This window comes from Cygnus olor, chromosome 4 (genome assembly GCF_009769625.2).
Source record: "Cygnus olor isolate bCygOlo1 chromosome 4, bCygOlo1.pri.v2, whole genome shotgun sequence".
Taxonomy (NCBI): domain Eukaryota; kingdom Metazoa; phylum Chordata; class Aves; order Anseriformes; family Anatidae; genus Cygnus; species Cygnus olor.
The window spans coordinates 69,237,470-69,257,361 of NC_049172.1; the positions used below are offsets into that span (position 1 = coordinate 69,237,470).

General features: G+C 42.1%; 2 protein-coding genes across 2 annotated transcripts in view; one reads left to right on the forward strand and one right to left on the reverse strand.

Annotated features, from left to right (window-relative positions):
* The window catches only part of NSD2 (nuclear receptor binding SET domain protein 2), a 107,295-nt gene extending 88,051 nt beyond the window's left edge, over positions 1-19,244 (reverse strand). Inside the window, exon 1 of the mRNA XM_040556035.1 lies at positions 19,029-19,244. The gene's annotated coding sequence lies outside the window, so the exon portion shown is untranslated. The remainder of the gene's footprint in view (positions 1-19,028) is intronic.
* LETM1 (leucine zipper and EF-hand containing transmembrane protein 1) overlaps positions 18,615-19,892 on the forward strand; it is a 30,498-nt gene continuing 29,220 nt past the window's right edge. The window contains exon 1 of the mRNA XM_040556041.1: positions 18,615-18,849. Coding sequence (XP_040411975.1) covers positions 18,780-18,849 — 70 coding nt within the window. The 5' untranslated portion in view covers positions 18,615-18,779. The remainder of the gene's footprint in view (positions 18,850-19,892) is intronic.

Sequence of the window (19,892 nt, forward strand, 5' to 3'; positions counted from 1 at the left end):
AGACATTCCTCCTCTTGCAATTGCTACAGCAACTGGGTACATGGTATCTGCTGAAGGGCTGAGGTTATGTGCATCTTCTAGGTTTGAAAATAAATTGTTTGCAGTGGTCCAAAGAAGGAGATAAACTCCTGAATTCTGAGTGCCATTTAAGCGCCTCACCTGTGAATCTAGGCCTCAACTACCGTCTCACCCCAGGAGCCTTTAGAGGGGCTAGAAAAGGTACTTTTGCCTTTGACTGGAAGTACACTGCTTCTAGCATGCAGCTCATCTGAAATACCAGACTCCTAAAACAGTGATGCCTCCAGTGACTTGACAGAGGTCTTTCCAGTGCGACTAAATGCTTCGCTGCAAGATGCCATCTTAAAGGCGCATTCTACATGTTCCTTGTTTCACATACACTTGTAAAACAGTTACATTTGACTTTTATTTGGAGTCACTCTGGCAAATGCACGTGCTTAGCGTTATATATGTGAGTTGTCTCTTTGCAGCCCCAGTCCTATGTGTTTTAATACAGCTGTAATCCCCACCACCTGCAGGGAGTCTGGCCTAGCGCATCCTAGACCTGCAGGATGGAGTAGCTGCATGACTGTTTGTGTTCCTGATTTGCCTGTAACGTGTCCCTGAGGATTTTTGCAGGCAGGCGGCAGACTGCCTGTATGTCTGCTATGGATGCATGCCTTATAATATGCTACAGAACTTTACCAGCCTTCCACTGGCTATTTAAAATTGGTCCGGTGATCCCCACCCCCCTGCACGAACACACACTGCCTCTCCAGCTGTATATTTCCCTCCCCATTTGCTGTTGCCACCTCTGAGGCAGTGACATCTAATCTGTTTGTGAATCAGCTCGGGCCCTGGCATGGTTTCCAGCCTGGTGTGCAAAGGTAAGCTGACTCCCTTCATGAATGGATCACGAGGTCCTGCTTCAGAGGCTTGGGCCGGGGATGGTAACACCTCCTGCTGCCCAACCACAATTCGCTGCTGCGGGGCTGGCTGTCTTCATCTGCTTGATGCCATTGTAAAACTAATAAATAACGAGGCATGCTCTCAGAACTTACCAGGTTCCTGACTGTACAAACAGCAAGTATAAATCTGAATGACACTTTGGAGGTGCTTTTTACAATGCAGTATAAACATAGTGACTAAGTCTCTGGAAAGGCCTAAGAGTATGCCCACACTGGGACAGTTGCTAGGGCTGGCCCTATCTGATTTAGGAAACACTGTAAAGGAGTCGTTGGTTCAGTGGGAAACATCTACTCAACAGTAGTGTTTGAACAGTGCAGGTCCCAGAACAGAATTCCACTTCAATAGCGGTCAAGATTCATTTAAATACGTACTGTGGCTTGTGAGAATTAATTTCTAGGTCAGCTTAAATAATAAGTTATTCTATTCTTCCATTTCCCTTTCATGGCATTGTAGGCAAATTAATTGTATTTCAAGCATTAAATAATTTTAAAGATTTAATTTATGACCCAACTACATTTGCCTTCTAAAAACTCTCAAGGGCAGGGACTTTGAAGTCTTACATGTTTGTATGGCACCAGTACAGGAGCCCTTAACGTGTCGTTGTCTGTAAGCAATATTGAAATATAAATGTTAAATAATGGTGTCTTCTAAAGGTATGAGCCATGTGTTCTGCAAGCTTTTGGCACGCTCACGAGTGTGCACCAGGCAGACACGTACTTTGGAGTTTGAAAGATGAACCCCTTTTGAACTATAAGCATCTCATCTCAGCGTGATTCCTAAGGAGAAAATCTTTTTCTCTTGTCCAAGCCTTTTGGATTTATGTAGGCCCTGTGGAGTTCACTGGTGGGTTTATTTGGCAGGTGGGCCTTATTAACCTGCCAGCAAGGGACTATTTGACCTGCTTAGGTTTGAACAGCTTGTAAATAAAGATTCTGTCAGGGAAGAGAGATTCTCCTGTGCTTCAGACTATTTATATCTCTTATAACTGTGGCTGTTAGAGCTTATAAAGAAACAGAAGGTCTGGGATGTGAGACAGAAAGCCCTGAGGGAGTCTTACATGTTGTATTTGGATTGCTGTGTTAATATCCTAAAATAAACACAGCATGCCAGAAAAGGGGGAATACTTTTTTTTGGTAATTATTATTAATTCAAAGACCTAAATTATTGGTTATTGAATGGAGTATGGCTGAGCTTGGCTGCAGAGGACAATAAAATAACCTCTTAATTTAACACTAGCAGCTATTGGCAATCAATGGGAACCAGACATTTAATGAGCTTCATTTCCCTCTTCTTTTTTTTTTCTCCCCACGTTGTTCTCAAGTTTCATAATTACTAGTATTAATGTTTTTACAGCTCAGGTTAATAATAAATGCAGTAAGTTTGCAATAAATTGTAATCTTAATCGAAATCAAGCAGTGACTGGTACACTCTCCATCAATGGAAAAACTTTAATTGGGAAAAAAATATTGTATTGAAAGGTATGTTGTATTTCAGATTAAAAAATCCTTTCAAAGAAGTCTTTTGGCCTTTCTGGTGCAGGACTGACTATAGGGTCCTCTCTAACTATCATACGTAATTTTTTTTAATGGGCATATCTATATCAGTGGAAATAATTACAATGCAAGAAAAAATGTTTTCTCTTATTCGGAAACCACCAGTTTGGACTAGATAAGTGATAATTTCTGAGAAAGGTTTCCTTCTGCTTCAGTTGACCTACTCAAGACACCCAAGTGCTACTGCAGGTCAAATGTCATAGGGTTCAGCGTCTGCCAGAGTTGAGATTTTGTGTATGTATTACTTGTTCGTTCATTTGAAAGTCAATTTTGCAATATTTCTGTCTTCTGTCCTGAAAGGGCTCAATAAACATTCTTTGATCTTAGTCAGGTTAGACCGATCTGCTACTTGTTCATTCTAGTGATATTTTAAAATATTAACAATCACCAGATTATAGAAAATGAGTTGAATTTGCAATCATAAACATACTAGCTGCAAAAGTATGTAAACCAAGAGTTGCTGCTGTGGCCACGGAGAACTTGATCTCGGGGAAGGACAAGTAGGATATTACCACTGACGTGCACTGAGGGGACAAATGCTTCCAAATTCTACTAAGTCACCATAAGTTTGCCAGCGGAAACCACTCAGAAGAGATGCCAAGAGGGGCAACGTCCTTTCTTGTTTTGTTCCACCTCTTTTCCAAGTGGGCATCCCTTTTATGCGCTGCATCCCCTGGCTCCTGGCCCTGCAATGAAGTGGTGCTGGCAAAACGCTGTGCACCTGTTCCAGACGGATTAGCCACTGGTGACAGCCCATGCCCAGAATTTCCTCTGCAGATGCTAGCACCCTTCAACAAGTGAGTCAGAACCGTTTGACTGAGAGCTTTTTATAGTTGTTGAGGGTGATGATAATCATCCTAATAAAGTCGAGTTCTTAATCTCTCATACTTAATGTTTTGGTCAAAGACAATGATACCATGCTCTTCTTCACTCCCATCCCTGTTTGCTCTACCAGCACAGCAAAACACTATTAAGCTTTTATGATCATCTGTCATTATGTTGGAAAGTGAGTGTTGTCTGGTGGATAAGATGGCAGGCTGAGTTCAGAATTGACTCCGCTAATGAATTCACCATTGGGAAATCTAAGACCATATTACTTCCTCTGCTGTTTTGATTTTCCTACCGATAAATACATTCATTTAAGAGTTCAATAAACAACTCATACTGAAAGTCAAGCACGCCAGGACTGGTTTGCAGAACTGGGCTTTACCTTAAGTTCTCTAGTCCAAGGAATCAAATTTTGTCTGTATTGTATTCATATATGTTGATGCGCAGCATAAACAATTACGGTGCTAACTGGTTATAAAAATAATATGCGCTTTTCTCTTTCAACTGCTACTAATAAGTCTTCATGTTGTTTTAGTAGAAAATGTTTTTTGATATAAATAATTTACTTTATTGTTCTTGAAAACTGTGTCCATATAGCTAAAGGGAACAAATGTCCTAAATTTAATTTCCCCTAAGGGTTTTTTTTTTTCCCTTTTCATTTTTCTTTCTACAAATACATAAAAAGAGTCAGGCACTTCCTGCTATGCCCTAAGCACAAATTTAGTTCCTGGTGTATCCACTCTAACGTATACAGGAAGGAAGGAATAATCTCTTTCAGGCTGTAGTGCTTTTGCAGTGCCTGCAGTAGCTTTAGCTCAGACTGTCCATAAGCGACTAATACTGGAGGGATTGTGCAATGTTTGATCTTTGGGAGTAATAAGGAACAGGCCCATTCATAGGTGAGAATAATATGCTTGGATCAGCATTGTGCAATACACCGAAGCAGACAATGTTCCTGCATAGGGGAGACTACCATCTGCGAGAATTAAACCAAGTATTCATAGCAGTCATGAAATGCGCTGAATAAAAAGAATTCTTTCTAAAATAAAACCCTCCACTTTCCAGACAGTTGAAAGTAAGATTGATTAGGCACCACTTGTGAAAGGTAGAATTTGTGAAAGAGGAGGATGTTAAGTGCTCTAGAGAAGGATTTGCAAGAGAAGGCTGATAAGATAAAGATTTGTCCAAAACAGGACTGGGAAGTGGCTAAGTGGGAACTGCGAGCTTAGTGTGTGGGAGGGAAGGAGGCAAGCATTCATTTCACTGCACACTAAGAACAGGAAAAACACATGGATGGGGGGGGGGACAGATTTCTGTTTTTTAGTTTGCTTAAAATTAAATGACGTGTTGATATTAATTCTGTAAGATACTAAAGCTGTATTCATTGGCTTTTATCGTCCAATGAAATGTTTGTCTGTCCTTTCTTGTCATTGTTCTCTCTACCTCTCCAAAAGAAATCCAAGTAACAAATCCAACCTGATTCACCTCTCAATCCAATAGGAGTTCTACTTTGGTCAAAGTCCAACTACCTTGCTTTACAGGTAGCGGCTGTTATTCTGAAGAAGCACACTGCAGGGCTGTTCTAGCTTTCACCTGCTAGCAATAAGACAGGTCCAACATACCCTCGCACCATGGAAAAGCCTTCCCCAGACCCCCGTGACAAGCTGAGGTTAAGAGAGAATAGCATAAACTAAGTTATTCAGCTGAGGGAGTAAAGGGAGTAAAGGTGAGGGAGTAAAGCAGAGCTGCCTGCTAAAGCAGTTTTTCAGCCCTTTGTGTAGTGTATCGGGAATCAGGATCTGGACGTTTCGCCATAAATGAGCTGTTTACTAAACATTTCCTGCAACTTTCAGTAAACAGATTGGTTCATCCTTTTACTTATTAAGATGCTCTTATCCTTGCTATAAAAACATATGTAATCTGGAGAGATTTCTGAGTGACGGAGTGGATTTGTGAAAACATCCGCATAATGTTTTTCCACTTGCTTTCAGCCCTGTTCTTGGATTTGCTGGCTGAGACAATGTTTGGAGTAAAGTCATGTGATCAATCTGCATTTTCTTGCAGTCTTCCTGAGCTGTTGCACCACTCTTTTTCATGCTAGGTATTCTGTTGATCTATAGATCTCGGCTCCTTTCTTTAAGGGTAATAAATCAAAATTATACAGTGTTAAGGATTTCAGTCAGAGAGATTATGTCAGAATTAGAACATTCCCGAGTGAAGGTCATATAAATCAATCCTTCAGTTATTCCATTTTCAGTTTCATTGTAATGAACAGTACCCTGCTTGCAGTGAGAGGGCTTATGGTGCTAGAATACTGATAAGATGATATTGCATTCAGAGTACATTTTCTGCTATTGGATGAAATCTGCAATGCGATATATGACATACGTATGAGGGTCTGTGTTGAAATGCCTTGAAATTGTCAAATTATAACATTCTAGAGATGAGCTTGCTTTGTAAAATCATTGAATCACCTTTATTGCAGAAAGAATTTTAATGATCAAAGTAATAACAAAGCTCTTGTAGTAGAAATGTAAAAGAAAAACGTATCACTCTTTCAGTGCTGGCATATTAAACAAGTTAATGGTATATTGCTGTGCTTTCCTAACATGGGTATAATTTTTACCTGAGTAGTAATACCTAACAATTAACACCACTTCCCATACGTTAAGTACTTGACAAATTATTTATAATAATATAACACAGCTAAGTAGCCATTTTAATTGCTTGTGGAAGTGTAACACAGAAATAAGGAATTTGGGATTGGGATCAGACTGTTGGGATTTTGTGTATGCTGTTGATTGTTCAGGTTGTATAAATTCCTCCATCATCCAGACACGCAACCTATAAATACTTGCTAATGTGTATATTGAACCTGTGCTCCCAGGACAGTGTGAAGCAAATATTACTCCTTGATCGCACTCCTACTCACTTTACCCTGGGGAAATAGCTAAAACATGTGCATCTGCATTTATTCATTTGCTATACACAGCCCTCCACTGACATGCCAATATACCAGAGCTTGTCTGCTAGCTTATTTCCTTTTCACAGACAGTGCTCTTCCCACCAGCTTCGCCCTAGTTTAGCCACCTCTGATTTGTGTGTGCCTTACTCCAGCCTCTGTGCCCCCTGCCCTGCACAGACACTCAGCTGGAGGTCGCAGGAGGAGGAGGAGCTCTCCAGGGTTCTGCTTAAGCTGAGGTGCAAGCAGCTGGGAGGATCAGCATTTGGGGAGAAATACCTCCAGACTGTCCTTTGATCCAGCCAGCTTGAATCAGCTTGCAGAAGTGAGAGCTTGCCCAATGGCTAAATAGGACAAATAGTGCATCAAAGTGCTAAAGGCTCTCCACTGCAAGGTTAAAGATGGAAATGGTAGTTCTGGCAGCTCCCCATCTACCTGCCTACATCATGATGTTCTGAGCGGTGCCTTGAGTGTGGAGCTTGCAGTCTTCTACATTGTGTTTCTGGAAAGATAGTTTAAGTAGACCATGGGAGGTGGGACAATGGTTGCACTGGAGGAGACAGGAGAGTTTCAGTAACAGACTGTGATTTTGAGGCATGTGGACCAGCAGTTGATGGATTCAGTTTCTGAGGGTCTGTTCAGGAATGATCTCATAGTGCTGGGAACTCTGGGCAGTCCTGAAGGATGGTGGAGTGTGGTTTTTAAAATTTTCATCAGGATTTTTTAAGGAGATGTCTTTAACATTAGCTTTCCAGTTGTACTGGAAATCTAACAGCATCACCTTTTTACCAAATGCTTCAATAGGGACATTGAAAGAGTCAGCCTCTCCACACTACTTGATAGATTGACTAGGACTAAGCAGCCCATGGAAAACATTTGCAGAGTTTTTACACTCCTCTGAGCCTGCCGTTCTGGAGCATAAGAACTGAGGGACGACAAGCTTAAGACAGAGCACAAGGACCTGAGAGACTGGTAGTGATAACCATATGAAAAATAGACGAACCAGAACGGGTGGGGGAGAGTGAAAGGGGCACAATAAGAAGTGCACCGGGATATTATGCAGCTTTTCAGGAAACAATGACAGATGTTAAGCAGCTCATTAGAGAGGCACAAATCTCTCCAAAGGGTAATACCAGATCTGGCCAACTACAGCATGAATGTGAGCGTGGGTACATAAGCGTGGGTTGTGTGTGCCTCTGCAGTGCGGAGGCTTGAAGACAGGTTTGCAACAAGCACACGTGAACATGAGCTGGGACACAGCAATATACAAGTAACCTTGGTGACAGAGGCACGACTGAAACACGCATTCATAGCTCCCAGCTCTGTGCGCAGACCACTGGACTACCTTCTGTGTTTATCAGCAGCGATGAAACACAACAGTCACTGCCGCAGGCGGAGTAGGCTAATGGCAGCGACACTCTCTGCTTGCCTTATTTCTCATACTCCTTCCCTAAGCACTCATTTCTGACTACGATCAGAGATTGGATAAAGGGACACGCACGCCTTTGGTCTAGCTTGATACAGTTGTTCTAGTTTCCGTAATGCCCAGTGAAGCCCTCATCCACCCTAAATAAAGAACAGGATGTGGCACAGTAAGTTTCTTTGTTTACAATGTGTTAATAAATTCCAGAACAAATGTACTCAATTTGGAAGCAAAGGAACATTTTCTTACTGTCAGAACTACAAGCTCATCTTGAAAGCCGATAGTCATTGCTTGCTTTCTTTCCTGTATATCAATGTAAATAAAGCTCTGGAGACAAAATCTGTGAATTTCTTCTGCAGTACCTTCTCTCTGCCTTCACATCCTCTCTCAGCAGCATCTGTAATTCTTACCTTCAACAGGTTTATGAAATGTCTCAGCTGAATGAAAATGTGTTGTTACCGATACAGGAGAAGGACTGGAATTCATCTTTTTTTTTTTTTTTTTTAACAGTGAAATGGCATTAGTTATGTTGGCATCTCAGTTATAAAGGGAGCAAAAACTATAATATTATTTTATCAACATAAGTAAAGTGACACTGTTTACAATCCTGTTATGCTATATAGTGAAATTATTTTTGTATGATGCTTTCATAAAATAATGTAAATATATGGATTGCATAGGTATTAGTAAGGGCACAAATTGCTCAGAAGAAATGATCAGTGATGTTAATTTTTTTCAGTTAAATTCCAGTTTATTGTCACTCAGTGATTCTTGTGTTTGCCGTAATAAAGACTCTTTTGGGATTCTAATTAGTAACTTTTGAGGAACACCACTACCACACCGAATTGAGAAGAAGGTCAGTGCACCAAGGAATCAGGGAAAATTACTTGCATTGGAGCAAAATGTCTTTCCTGTTGGTTTATTTAGACTATTCAAAGTTTTAAACAGAAAGATAGCAGATAGTGATTAATATGAAGCCTGCTACCACTGGAGTAATGTATTCTTATCAAAGCCTGACACAAAAATCTCTCCCAGCCAGATCTGTCATTTTCTGTTTGGAGAATATTGGCTTGTTCATCTTGCCTTTTGAAATGTGCTTAAACAGACAAAAATTCAGAGTAGTCAGAGAAAGGAAACACCTTTGAGATTCATTTCTGATATATTTTCATTAATCTCAATGGAATAACGGCAAGAGTATTTAGCCTATATGCTCTGCAAAGGAGAGAAATGCAGTTCCATAGACAAAAGGCATGCTCTGGTTAAATCAATTTCTATAGCATCTTGCCTCGACATATTTGAGAGCACTATCTTTCTCAATTAATGTCAGCTCTGCTCTGGGAATACTCTTTGGTAGTTAACTGTTGCTGTTAGAGAGCTAACTTTAGATATAACACAGCTGGCTTATGTATTTTGCTGTTAATATTTTTGCTAATGGAACAACAAATTCTAAGCAAACAACCTATTAAGCAGAATGCAGCAGAGTTTCCACCCAAATAAATCAATTTTAAGGATAAGAAAACCCAACTGTAAATTTCTTTTGACTGACTCAAATAAAAAAATCAATGATAAACCTCAGGTCTTAGGATTTTCTTTTTCCCAGATTCCTAAGTCTCTGGAGTACTGGGGTCTACATACGTGCCTCTGTGCAAACACTGACAATTTCTAGAATATTTCATTTAAAATTCAATCTTGGGCAGCTTCTTTACTTTCACTTCCACTTCTATGAAAGTCAAATAGAAAACCCTCAAACAGCCCAGCTCCTCGCATAGCACAAGAAGGGAGGAAGAGCAGACATGATGTTTAGAGGGTATCAGAAAAAACAGTGGATTTGAGAAAAAGATCATGGGGGCAAAGAAGGAGAAAGCAACTGAAGGAAGGAGGTAATGGGAAGCAAATATGAGGCAAATTTCTAACATATGTGTCATCATGGCTTTTTCATAGGTCACTACCCACTAGAGGGAGATGTACTGTAGTTTGTTTCCAGACAGCTCGTGGCAGAAGTTGGACTTTGTCAAGATCTGGAGGGAGGAAGCGCTGTGGTATGAAAGCCAAAGAAGATGCGAGTTCCCTACCCTGGTACAGTTTCATGGTGCAAAGTTCTCTGTAAGTCACCAACTGGATTGAAATCCTTCCCCCCTTCTGGCCTGGCTTTCATTGCACTTTTATTCAAAAAATGCCCATCTCTCTTAACCTCTTTGTTCTCTTGGTGATGGCAACGCCTGGAGTGAAGGATGGCAGCAATGCTCTGGGACTAACTGAGCTGTCACAGCCCTCCAGCATGGGGCCAGCCATGCATGCCTGGAGTCAACTGGCTTGTCACCCACCAACGTTGACCCTTCAGTCCACCTCAGACACTTTCTTAGATGCAATTTATACATCGGGTCCTCCGGTTTTCATTAGCTACCCATGGGTAATCATGTACGGTCTCTTATTCTCACCTCTCTTTATTTGCAGAATGTAAAAGGCTTTTAAAAGCGGGGTCTGGTGTGTCCTTTCCTCAAGGAAAACCAAGAAGGAAAGTAGTAACGGATGCATAGAATTGGGAACAGGGCATAGGAAAAGTAGCCCTTCCCTGGTTGTATCATTCCTGCTTCTGAAAATCGGTAGTTTAGGGGCATCCTGAACCAGATGTTGTAGCAGATGAGCATGTGTCAGAGACATCATTGAGCTTACCTCCCATGAATTTGTCTATTTTCTTTCTGAACCTATTTATTTATACTTTGGGGTTTTAGAGCATCCTGTGGCAAGAAGTTAATATGAAAATATATTTCCTTCTGTTCTTTTTAAGCCCTGCTCCCTGATAGACTGCATTAATATGGCATTATGAGCCGTGATAATAACCATCTTCTATTCACTTTCCTCCCACCTTCGTTATTTTCCAGACCTCTGTGTATCTCCCTCCTGTTGCGGCACAGAATGCAAGTCCCAGTCTGGTCCCTGTTTATACTAGGATTTTTGAATGACATGAGGGCTTTTCAGAGTTAAGCTATTAGCACTGACTACAGTCTTCTCTCAGCTCTAACCTTGCCTCTCTCCATAAGAACTGTTGGATAAATAAGTACATAATGCAAACTCAGAAAAGATGCATAATTATTTCCACACACTGAAAGAAAGAAACACAGGAAGTCTGCAGTCGATAGGCCGGTGTCACAGATAGAAATGACTGGTCTAACGTGCTGTGAACTAAGTCAGAGCCAAAGCAATTATCTAATGCCTGTGAACCCTCAGGGTCAACAACACTCTCTGCTACCATGCCTAGTGCCAGAAAAGTTCTCTGACAAACACCAGCCATCAAAAACACTTCTTCCTCTCAAACGCCCTGTGACTAGTTTCCCAAGTGGCCTGCACTAACATCCTGCTCACCTTCAAATCCCATCAGAAATAGCACAGGGCACTACTAGAGTAGTTCAATAACCTCAGTCTGAGGATTGTGAAAAACATGGCATGGCTCCATTTGTCAGCACCCTGATACGACCCGTAGCACAAACCAGGTGCGGGTAATTTTAAAGTAGCAGATTTGCAAAAAAAAAATCCAAATATAAGCAACACATTTACATTTCTAATCCAAAACAACAGACAGAAAGGAAAAGAAATAGGGTGCACAGGACATTTATGGACCTGGAAGAGCAGCTGGCCGGGCTCTGTAAGAAAACTAGGCACAGGTGCTGGGATTGAGCCCAGGGCCCTGATTCCCAGCTGGCACACTGAAAGAGGCTTCCAGCTCAGAGAGAGTTAGATGTCTGTTCCTTGGGAGGAGAGGCCTCGGAAAGGGGAGGAGGTTGTTCCCTTAGCATGACAAGAAAGCACTGTTGCCTGAGCCAAAGGGGAATGGAGTCTTTTTGTTGATATATGTTGGGTGTATTTCCTCTTTCATCTGTTGGATTAGTGATAAAAAGGGAAAATGAGAGATATGTATCGTGCTGGAATGAGCGTGGGGCTTGTCATCCTGACTGAAAAGCAGCCTGGATGGCTTACTTTTACCTGTTGCTCAGATTAGCCCAGTGAGTCCCTCTCGCCGTACAGCACAGCTGATGAACTGCTAGATATTTGCAGCCCCCAGCTGCGCCTTCAGTTCTTACACAAAGCTCCCTCCTGAAGTTGCTTTCAGAGGAGAGTGCCCGATTCGGGGACTTTACTTCCCCTGGATACTGTTGAAATCCAACAGTAATGGTCTTTTATGTCAACTTTGTATTTTCTTATACATAGATACAACTTGCTAGCCAGGCTTCCTGCAGCCACATAACCAGGATTAAAGCATCTAAGGCGTTACTGAGAAAAAAACTAACCGCTTTAAGGTAACAGGACATTTGGGGGCGAATGCCTCCGAAGTGTCTCTAGGGGACACTATAATAGCAGTAAAGTGAATAGAGGCCTAAGACACAGGAGAGAGGTTGCTGATTACATGGGAAACCCAGACAAAGCGTCTTCTGTTTCTGATGCCTGAAATTCAGCCACACAGGAAAAAAAGCAGGATACTGGCAAAGCATCGCTGGCATGTACTTGTGCTCGATGGCTCTTTGTTATTTTTCTGTAGCTTCACACCACATTTTACCAGGTATTTCACCTCAAGATTCTTAGATACCTGCACATATCAGTCCAAACCGAGTGTTGTCAGTAGAGCTGCGCCTTCACTTGCCTTAGAAGTTATCATTCTTTCTGTATCACAAGAACAAAGATTTTTTTTTAAAGTGTATTTTCAGCCCTTTCCAACACTTTTATGATATTATCTGGCAGGCACCACGATTTGATCTTACGAAATACCTAACTGCGCATGTTCCTTCACCACATTGTGTCTGTTAATGTCACTAACAGCAAAGGGACATGGCATACATATGCATGCGTGGGATTGGGGCCCAACAGCTTAGGTCCTGCTGAGGTCAAGGCACAGACATCCAGACAAACACTGATTTAGAAAATTTACAGTATTAGAGGACGGTTGTAGAAAGGGAAAGCGCACTGACCATTCCAAAGGAACCAACTCCTTTTTTAAATCTCTTAATCTGCTTTTCATTATCTCTGTGGGGAGGCCTCTTGAGAAAAGCAGCTCTTTGACTTGAATAAAGGAGGGGCTGTGGGCTTGCATGCTGGAATGGGGAGGTCATTGTATGGCAGCACAGAAGATGGGAGTGTTAGTCAGGTCAAGGAGAACAGGATAAAAAAGTGTGAGATCTGTGTTACAGCCTTGGTCTGGATTATGTAAGGTAGCGAGTTTAAACCAGAGAAGGTAAACAAGAGAGAGTGATTCAAAGGTTAGAAAGACATATTCTGGTGGGGTCGTTCAGGCTGGTTGTTAGGAAAAAATATATGGGCCAGGACTGATACGATCAGCAAAAACAGCAAGAAAGAGGTAACAATAGCTGAGGCCCAAGAGGGCTAAATTCTGCACAGGAATTTTAATCATCAGGCTTCAGCAAATCAACCTTTCCATCTTCAATATCTTTCTTACTCATTCTTTTAAAAGAAATGCTTAGTTCTTCCCTCCTTTGAGACAGACAATGCCAGGAGGACAACGGGACATAGCATTTTGTCTGCTACCCGGTCATACAGCTGTGTGCATATGCTGGCTGTAATCCTCTCCCCCTCTAAACTTGTGCTTATCACAAGCAGCCTTGGCATTGCCAAATCGCTAAAGAAAGTTATGTTATTGCCACTAAAATTGCCTGTGGAAGTAGCCCATTTTTCTCCCTGTCTTTCAGAATACAGAGATAAAATTTTTCCTAAAAAGGTGTGGTGACCTTCTGCTGTTTCTTTAATGGACACAAGCTGGAAGGTATCTGGTTTGCAGGACCCTCGTATTCTTCCAGCACTCCATTCATACGGTCTGACTTCACCAGGAGTTTTAAGATCCATAAGAAGTGCGGGATCAGGTCTGTTAAATCCGAGATGGGGCTGGGGGAGGGCTTCCGTGGCTGCACGCTTTTCTTGTCTTGTTTCTTGATGGGTTTATGAAAGCATTGGTAGCAGATTTCAGGCTTTTATTGACAGTAACACAACATTTGGTGTTTTCTTAAAGACCTAACTCTGAGAGGCAGATGATGGCACAAGATTGTCAGCTTTCTGTGTTTCTAATTGCAGACAGGAACTTGCAAACCCTGCAGACTTGAAAAAAAAAAAAGGAGGCAAAGAATAACTCCAAATGCATATTTTTAAAGCCTGTCATTCATAAAATCAAATTGATGACTTGGGAGGCCTAACAGGTTATTTTAAATACAGCATTGTTAATATTGCAGCAAACTCCTAGACTTTCTCATATCAGCTGGCACTAACAGGTGCATTTTTAACACTGGAGACTCCTTTTGTTGTCTTTTTTTTTTTTCCTCTCCATATTTTTGGAGATCTAAATCAGTTTACTCATTATTGTTACATTCTTTCTTTTTTGCTATGCCTATAGCCTGAACCCTGTCTGCCTTCCCTCTTCTGCTTGCTCCTGCCTTGGCCAGAACCTTCTAGCTTTTTCCCCATGTCGTCCCCCAGTCCTGTAGACTGCAGCGCCCCAAAACACTGCTTTGTGCAATGATTATGCATCTTTTCCGCTTGTTTGTTTCACGTAAGCTCCATCTGCTGGTTAAAACTAGAATCTGTATGTCTTTTTTTTGCTATGAACTGCAAATGCTACCTTTTCCTCAGTTTGAAAAGCCATCATACCCTATCTGTTTGTGTTCTCCCAGTTGTGTTCTCCTTGTCTGTCTACACGTGTCAAATTTAATTAATGATGACCCAATCTGTTATTATATCAGGCCAATTTGGGTCAAATCTTCTAAAATACAGCTTTTTGACTGGAATTTGAGCAGGTAATTATCCTTGGATCTGGAGTGACCGTTTACAGCACATTATTACTGTCATGGAAATCTCCGAGGCGCTTTTAACCGCGTTGTTCACAAAGGCACCCAACTCGGACTATTTCTGTGCTGCTGCTAATGTGCAGCCACTGCCGCTGGTTTTTGGCACATTACACACAGGAGCGAACTTGTGACCTGGACATACATAGAGAGCAAGTCTGTAATCCAGCTACCACTTGAACTTTTACCTTTGGGCTTTAACATTCACAGAGCAACAGGCTTTGTATCCTGGGAGTCTCTCCAAAATATCTGTGATTATGAATGGGAGTATTTTTAAAGAACTACCAATAATCTGTTGGTTTTCTCCCGCAAGTGGTAATTCAGTGTAACTTCCCACACAGAAATGCCTTTTTTTTTTCCCCAGATTTATGCTGAACAGTGGTGAATAAAGATGAGGTTGATCCCATATTGTTGAATCTATTCAAGGAGACAACCTGGCAATTGCCATAGAAACAGGTTCTGCACACTAAAAGCTTAATCCTACTTTTAAATACTGTATATGGACCTGTACTGCTACACAGCTTATAGTCACACTGTGTAAACAAACATGGTGCTGCATCAGAGAAATAGCAAACCCGTCTTTCGTCCCATCAAATGTTAATTATGCTCCCACCTCCTCCCATTTCCAGCCCAGAGCATCATATATTGCACCTCCTTCCCCTTCATGCACCAAGTCTTACGTCCCCAGTGTCCTTATGTCCCCCATCTGCCAGTTTGGCTTGTCACTCGGGTACAATGGGGAACCGAAGCCATGTGTGTGAAATTAATGTGGTCCTGTCTTAGATTTGGTATTGCTACACAGCCACTTTCACGAGCTATAGGACAACTAACCGTGTATCTGAAGCTGGGAGTGACAATCCTGCTAACCACCCTCCAAAAATATCCGCAGGATCCAGGAAGTGCATCCTGGGACATGTCCTCAGGGAAGGGGTGACAAATGTGGTGAACATGGAGAGATGTCACCTCCAACTGTGTAGGTATTTTTGGCAGGCCCCAGGGGAATCCCGTTCCCCATATGCATCTGCATATCACACGCTAGAGCTTAATAGATGGTGAAGAGGAAAGGAGTAAGGGACAATAGCAATTAGAATTTCATATAACTGTTTACTATGGGGAATCTGTCGTGCTATGAAATACAGGATTTCTGGAAGAGCAAACTGCATATGTAGCTAATTATCTTACAGTTTTGCTCCTTGTTCATATAGACATTTGTCCCCCAGTTTCCAGACTGATCTCTAAACTTCTTTAAAGGGAACTGTAAGTTCATTTGCTCCATTTTCTAGTCTATGAAAGTAATGCATGGATGCAGGCATATTCTGTGCTTTTAGAGATCTTATGCACGTACCTCCTTAGACAAACAAAATATTCTTGCTTTTTTTCATATTACTGGCTTATGCTCAAATATCAGTAAAGTACATGTTTTGGTGGTCCCACAAACTATAATAGGCACCATGGTTTCCTGTTATTTGCAGTTTGTTTTGTAATTGTTTAGACAGCTCTCACCTTGCTCTTGCTGATATTTAACATTTGTGGGGAAAAAGTTGATATTTAATATGAAATAATAACCTTAATTTTGTTTAAATACTGCATTGATTTGCATCATTCTCAGATCCTTCTTAAATCCAGCTAGAAGAGTTTGTATTTCTTCCATTTTGTCTCTCACCTTATTCCTGCTACAAAACGTATCGTTTTCAACAAGATGGCTGACAGCTTTTCCAAACAACATGGTTGCTTTAAGAATCAGGTCTAAAATGGCTGTAGCAGCTTAAGGTTTTTCAAAATAAAACTCTAGTAACAATGTGCATCACGTCTTATTCCGGGTATGAGCGTTTTCCTGGTGAACTCCTGGGCTGTTGGTCTGAACAGACTGAAAGATTTTTATTTTTTTTAAAAGCAAAATCTGACTTGCATGGAAGGCCCATATATAACACACAATCATTAGGTCTTGTCATATGGGAACAATTCATTTAACTACTTGTAAATTATTAATACTTAATTTCTTTCTTAAGCTTTATTTCCCAATACTTGGTAAGTGCACAAAATCAATTAGTGTTTCAAAACTGTATCTGTTCAGAAAATTTTCAGTGTATTATCATTCCTTTTCATACATGGAAGGAATCCATGTAACTTCCAGGTATAAACAAATCTGGAACAAAAGGCTGTACGAAAACATAACTGATTCAGTTCTGAAAAGACTTGCGTGTACATCATCTGGCACGCTGAATACTATTGAAATTAATGAAACTATTGAAAGTCTCGTTACTTGTCTGCATAAGTGTATTGAGCCCACCGTAATCATCTGTTTGCTGTCTGAAATCTCTTGTCAATACTTTAATGACTTCAGAGCATATTCTTCTTCTTGTATAGACTTCATATAATGTTTCTACGTAATTAAGCAGCTTTGTTAAAGGAACTGCCATTAGTTGCCCCATTTCATTTGGTTTAGTTATCAGCCAACCAGAAAGAAAAAAGAATAACAAGAGAAGGCTACAAACCCAGTCTAGTGAGAGAAATGTGTAGATTGGGATTTTTTTTGTTGTTTTTTAAGATTGCTGTAGTAACATAAAGCACTATTATTATATTACACATTTTAAATTATTTTAACTATTTAAATGCAGCATACAGTTAAATACTTGTAAAGCAAACACAGCTGTCTAAAAATCTTGCAATACATTTGGGAGCCTAACATTTTCAAAGCATCTCTGATAATAAGTATATAAATAATACTACCAATTAAAATTTTAATAGTCACTAAACGATAATAGTATTTTGATAACCAATCCAACGATAAGTGAGAAAAGGGTATCTTGATTCATTTCAGTATTTGGTCAATTGAATATTCCATCCTCAGATATTCTATTTAATGAAAAATATAAGTAGTATAAATTTAATCTGAATTTTTCATGCTTGGGAGAAACCCTGAGGATTTTCTTTAAATACATAAAAGAACTTAAAATAATAATTAATTTCCTGCACTTTCCAAGTCTCAAGCATGAAGGATGACTTCAGACACATCTGCTTTTTTCTCCTGTATAAGACGCTGTTTTCAGTCAGTCATGTTTTGGGTCAAACCTGAAGATTCTGCCACCCTTTACAGATAAAGTAAAAGAGCACCTATTTTCTTTGGGGCTTATGTGGGTGTGTAGGTGAACAACTGCCCAATGTTGTAAGTAACTTGCGAAATTTAAGCAGTGTAAAGAAGCGCTATCTTTGTCTTTTTGGAGACCTGTCCTTGAGGCAGCCATCTTGTTGACAGTGGGTGTCAGCCATCTTGTTGAAAAACACAGCAGCTTTTCCCCCATTTTTTTTTTTTTTCGAACAAGGAAGCCATTACCAGCCAAACCATGTATTCCTAATTTTTACAATTTCATTATTCTCAGATGAAATTATGATTTCTGTGGTTCAGTCCTGGTTGTTTTCCGTGTCTGTATGATTAAAAACTCAGCAAAACGAATGGTAGTGGTTAATGCTGTAGTAAGTGAGCACTTGAATATTTGATAGCAGATGCTAATGCTGGTCAGAAATAGGTGGGTATTTGCACTGTAACATGCCACCTACAGCCCAACTATTAATGACTATTAATTAGTGAAGGATGTCGGCTACTTGACTGCTTTATGTACCAATTTAATAAAAAATACCACATTTGTAAATCTCCAGGAAAAAAAAATAAAAAAGGTGTTTTTTCCATCACGTCCTGAGATACACACACATGCTGCCAAGCAGCACTTGACGCTACCCTAAAAGCCGGGTTTTGGCCCCAAACGAGCCGGCTACCGGCCCCGTGAGCTCGGGGCAGGGGCAAAGAGAGCCCCGGGGCTGAGCCCCGCAGCGGCCCCGGCTCTGTCACGTCGCCGCTCCGTGACCTGCCACTGTCCCCTCAGGGCACCGCGGCCTTCTGGTGCCACAAGGTCCCGGGGTCGGTTCGGGGATCCCTAATCTGCACCCCCAAACCCCCTCGGGCTGCGGGGAATGGAGGCGGCTACACGGCCGGGCTGCCTGAGGGCGGACTACATCTCCCAGCATGCACCCCGACACCCTTCTCTTGACGTTGCCTCAGGACTACAACCCCCGTCTCGCCCCAGCGCCTTACCGTGCCGAGGACTACACTTCCCGGCGTACCCCGCTCCTCTGGGGACGGGGCGGGCGGCAGCCGCCCCGGGGCGGCCATGAGCAGGCTGGCAACCCGCCGCTAGGCCGCCGCCGCCAAGATGGCGTCCGTGCTGCTCCGAGCCTGCGGCTGGCCGGCCTGCCGCCTACCGCGCTGCCGGGCCCCCAGGGGTGAGGCTCCCCACGGCCCGGCGGGGCTGAGGGGGGAGGAGGGGACGGGGGGAGATGGGGAGGAAGGAGGCAGGGAGGGGACGGCGACGCCCGGGGGGTCCCCGGGAGTGGCGGCCCCAGGGGTGGCTGAGGGAGAGGAGGGGGTGCAGCCCCGGTTGCTTCGTCCCCGATTTTCTTACTTTGTTCCCAACGCAGCCTGCTTGTGTTTCTCGCTCCTCTGTATCCCTTAGGGAAGTACCTCAGCTCCTTTCCTGGGGCTTTGTTGTGAGGAAAGCGTCAGCTTGGCTTCTTCCAAGTGGCTTTGCAAGATTTGGGAAATAAAAAGGAAACCCAGTGCGTGATAGCAGCATCCATCACTAATCGAGATAGTTCATCAGTAATCCAGTTAATTTGTCAGTTTAAATATCTTCGAGCGGTGGGGTTTAATGACACGAAACAGCTGGTGACTTGTGATGGGCCGTCAGCCCCGTGGTGCTTTTTTACGTCCCAGCTCTGGCACGGTGAGGTTCAGCTGTGGGGCTGGAAGCTCAGCACCAGCGCTGTGCCCCCGACACACAGCCCCGGCTGTCAGAGCAGGGTGTCTGCACATCCACGGTCTGGCAACCTGAGTGGCCACACGGGTGCTTGCTCGCTTTGATAACAAGCCAGCTTCTTGGTTACAGCCAGCACCGAAGTGCGATAGTTTCTTCTAGTTGTTGGTGTGTTTTTTTTTTCCTGTTGCTTTGTTTTTTACTACAGTTATAAAGACATTTATTTAGGCTGAACTTGTACAGTGGCCTGAGCAAACAGCTGCGATTTCTTACCCATCCAGTTTTGTTAAAAACAGGGAAGCAACACATCCATGCACCTTCAAATTAGGTGGGAGCTTTGATTTCTCTGGTGGCATAGAGTAAGAAGAAATGATAATAATCCCTCCGTTGTTGCATGTTACAAATCTCATCCCAGATGAAAACTTTCATCTGCTGAAATACTGTGGTAAAGCCAAATCACTTGTGTGTTGTAACGTACTCTGCTCGTGGTATAGCCAGAGCTTTTTAACTGGA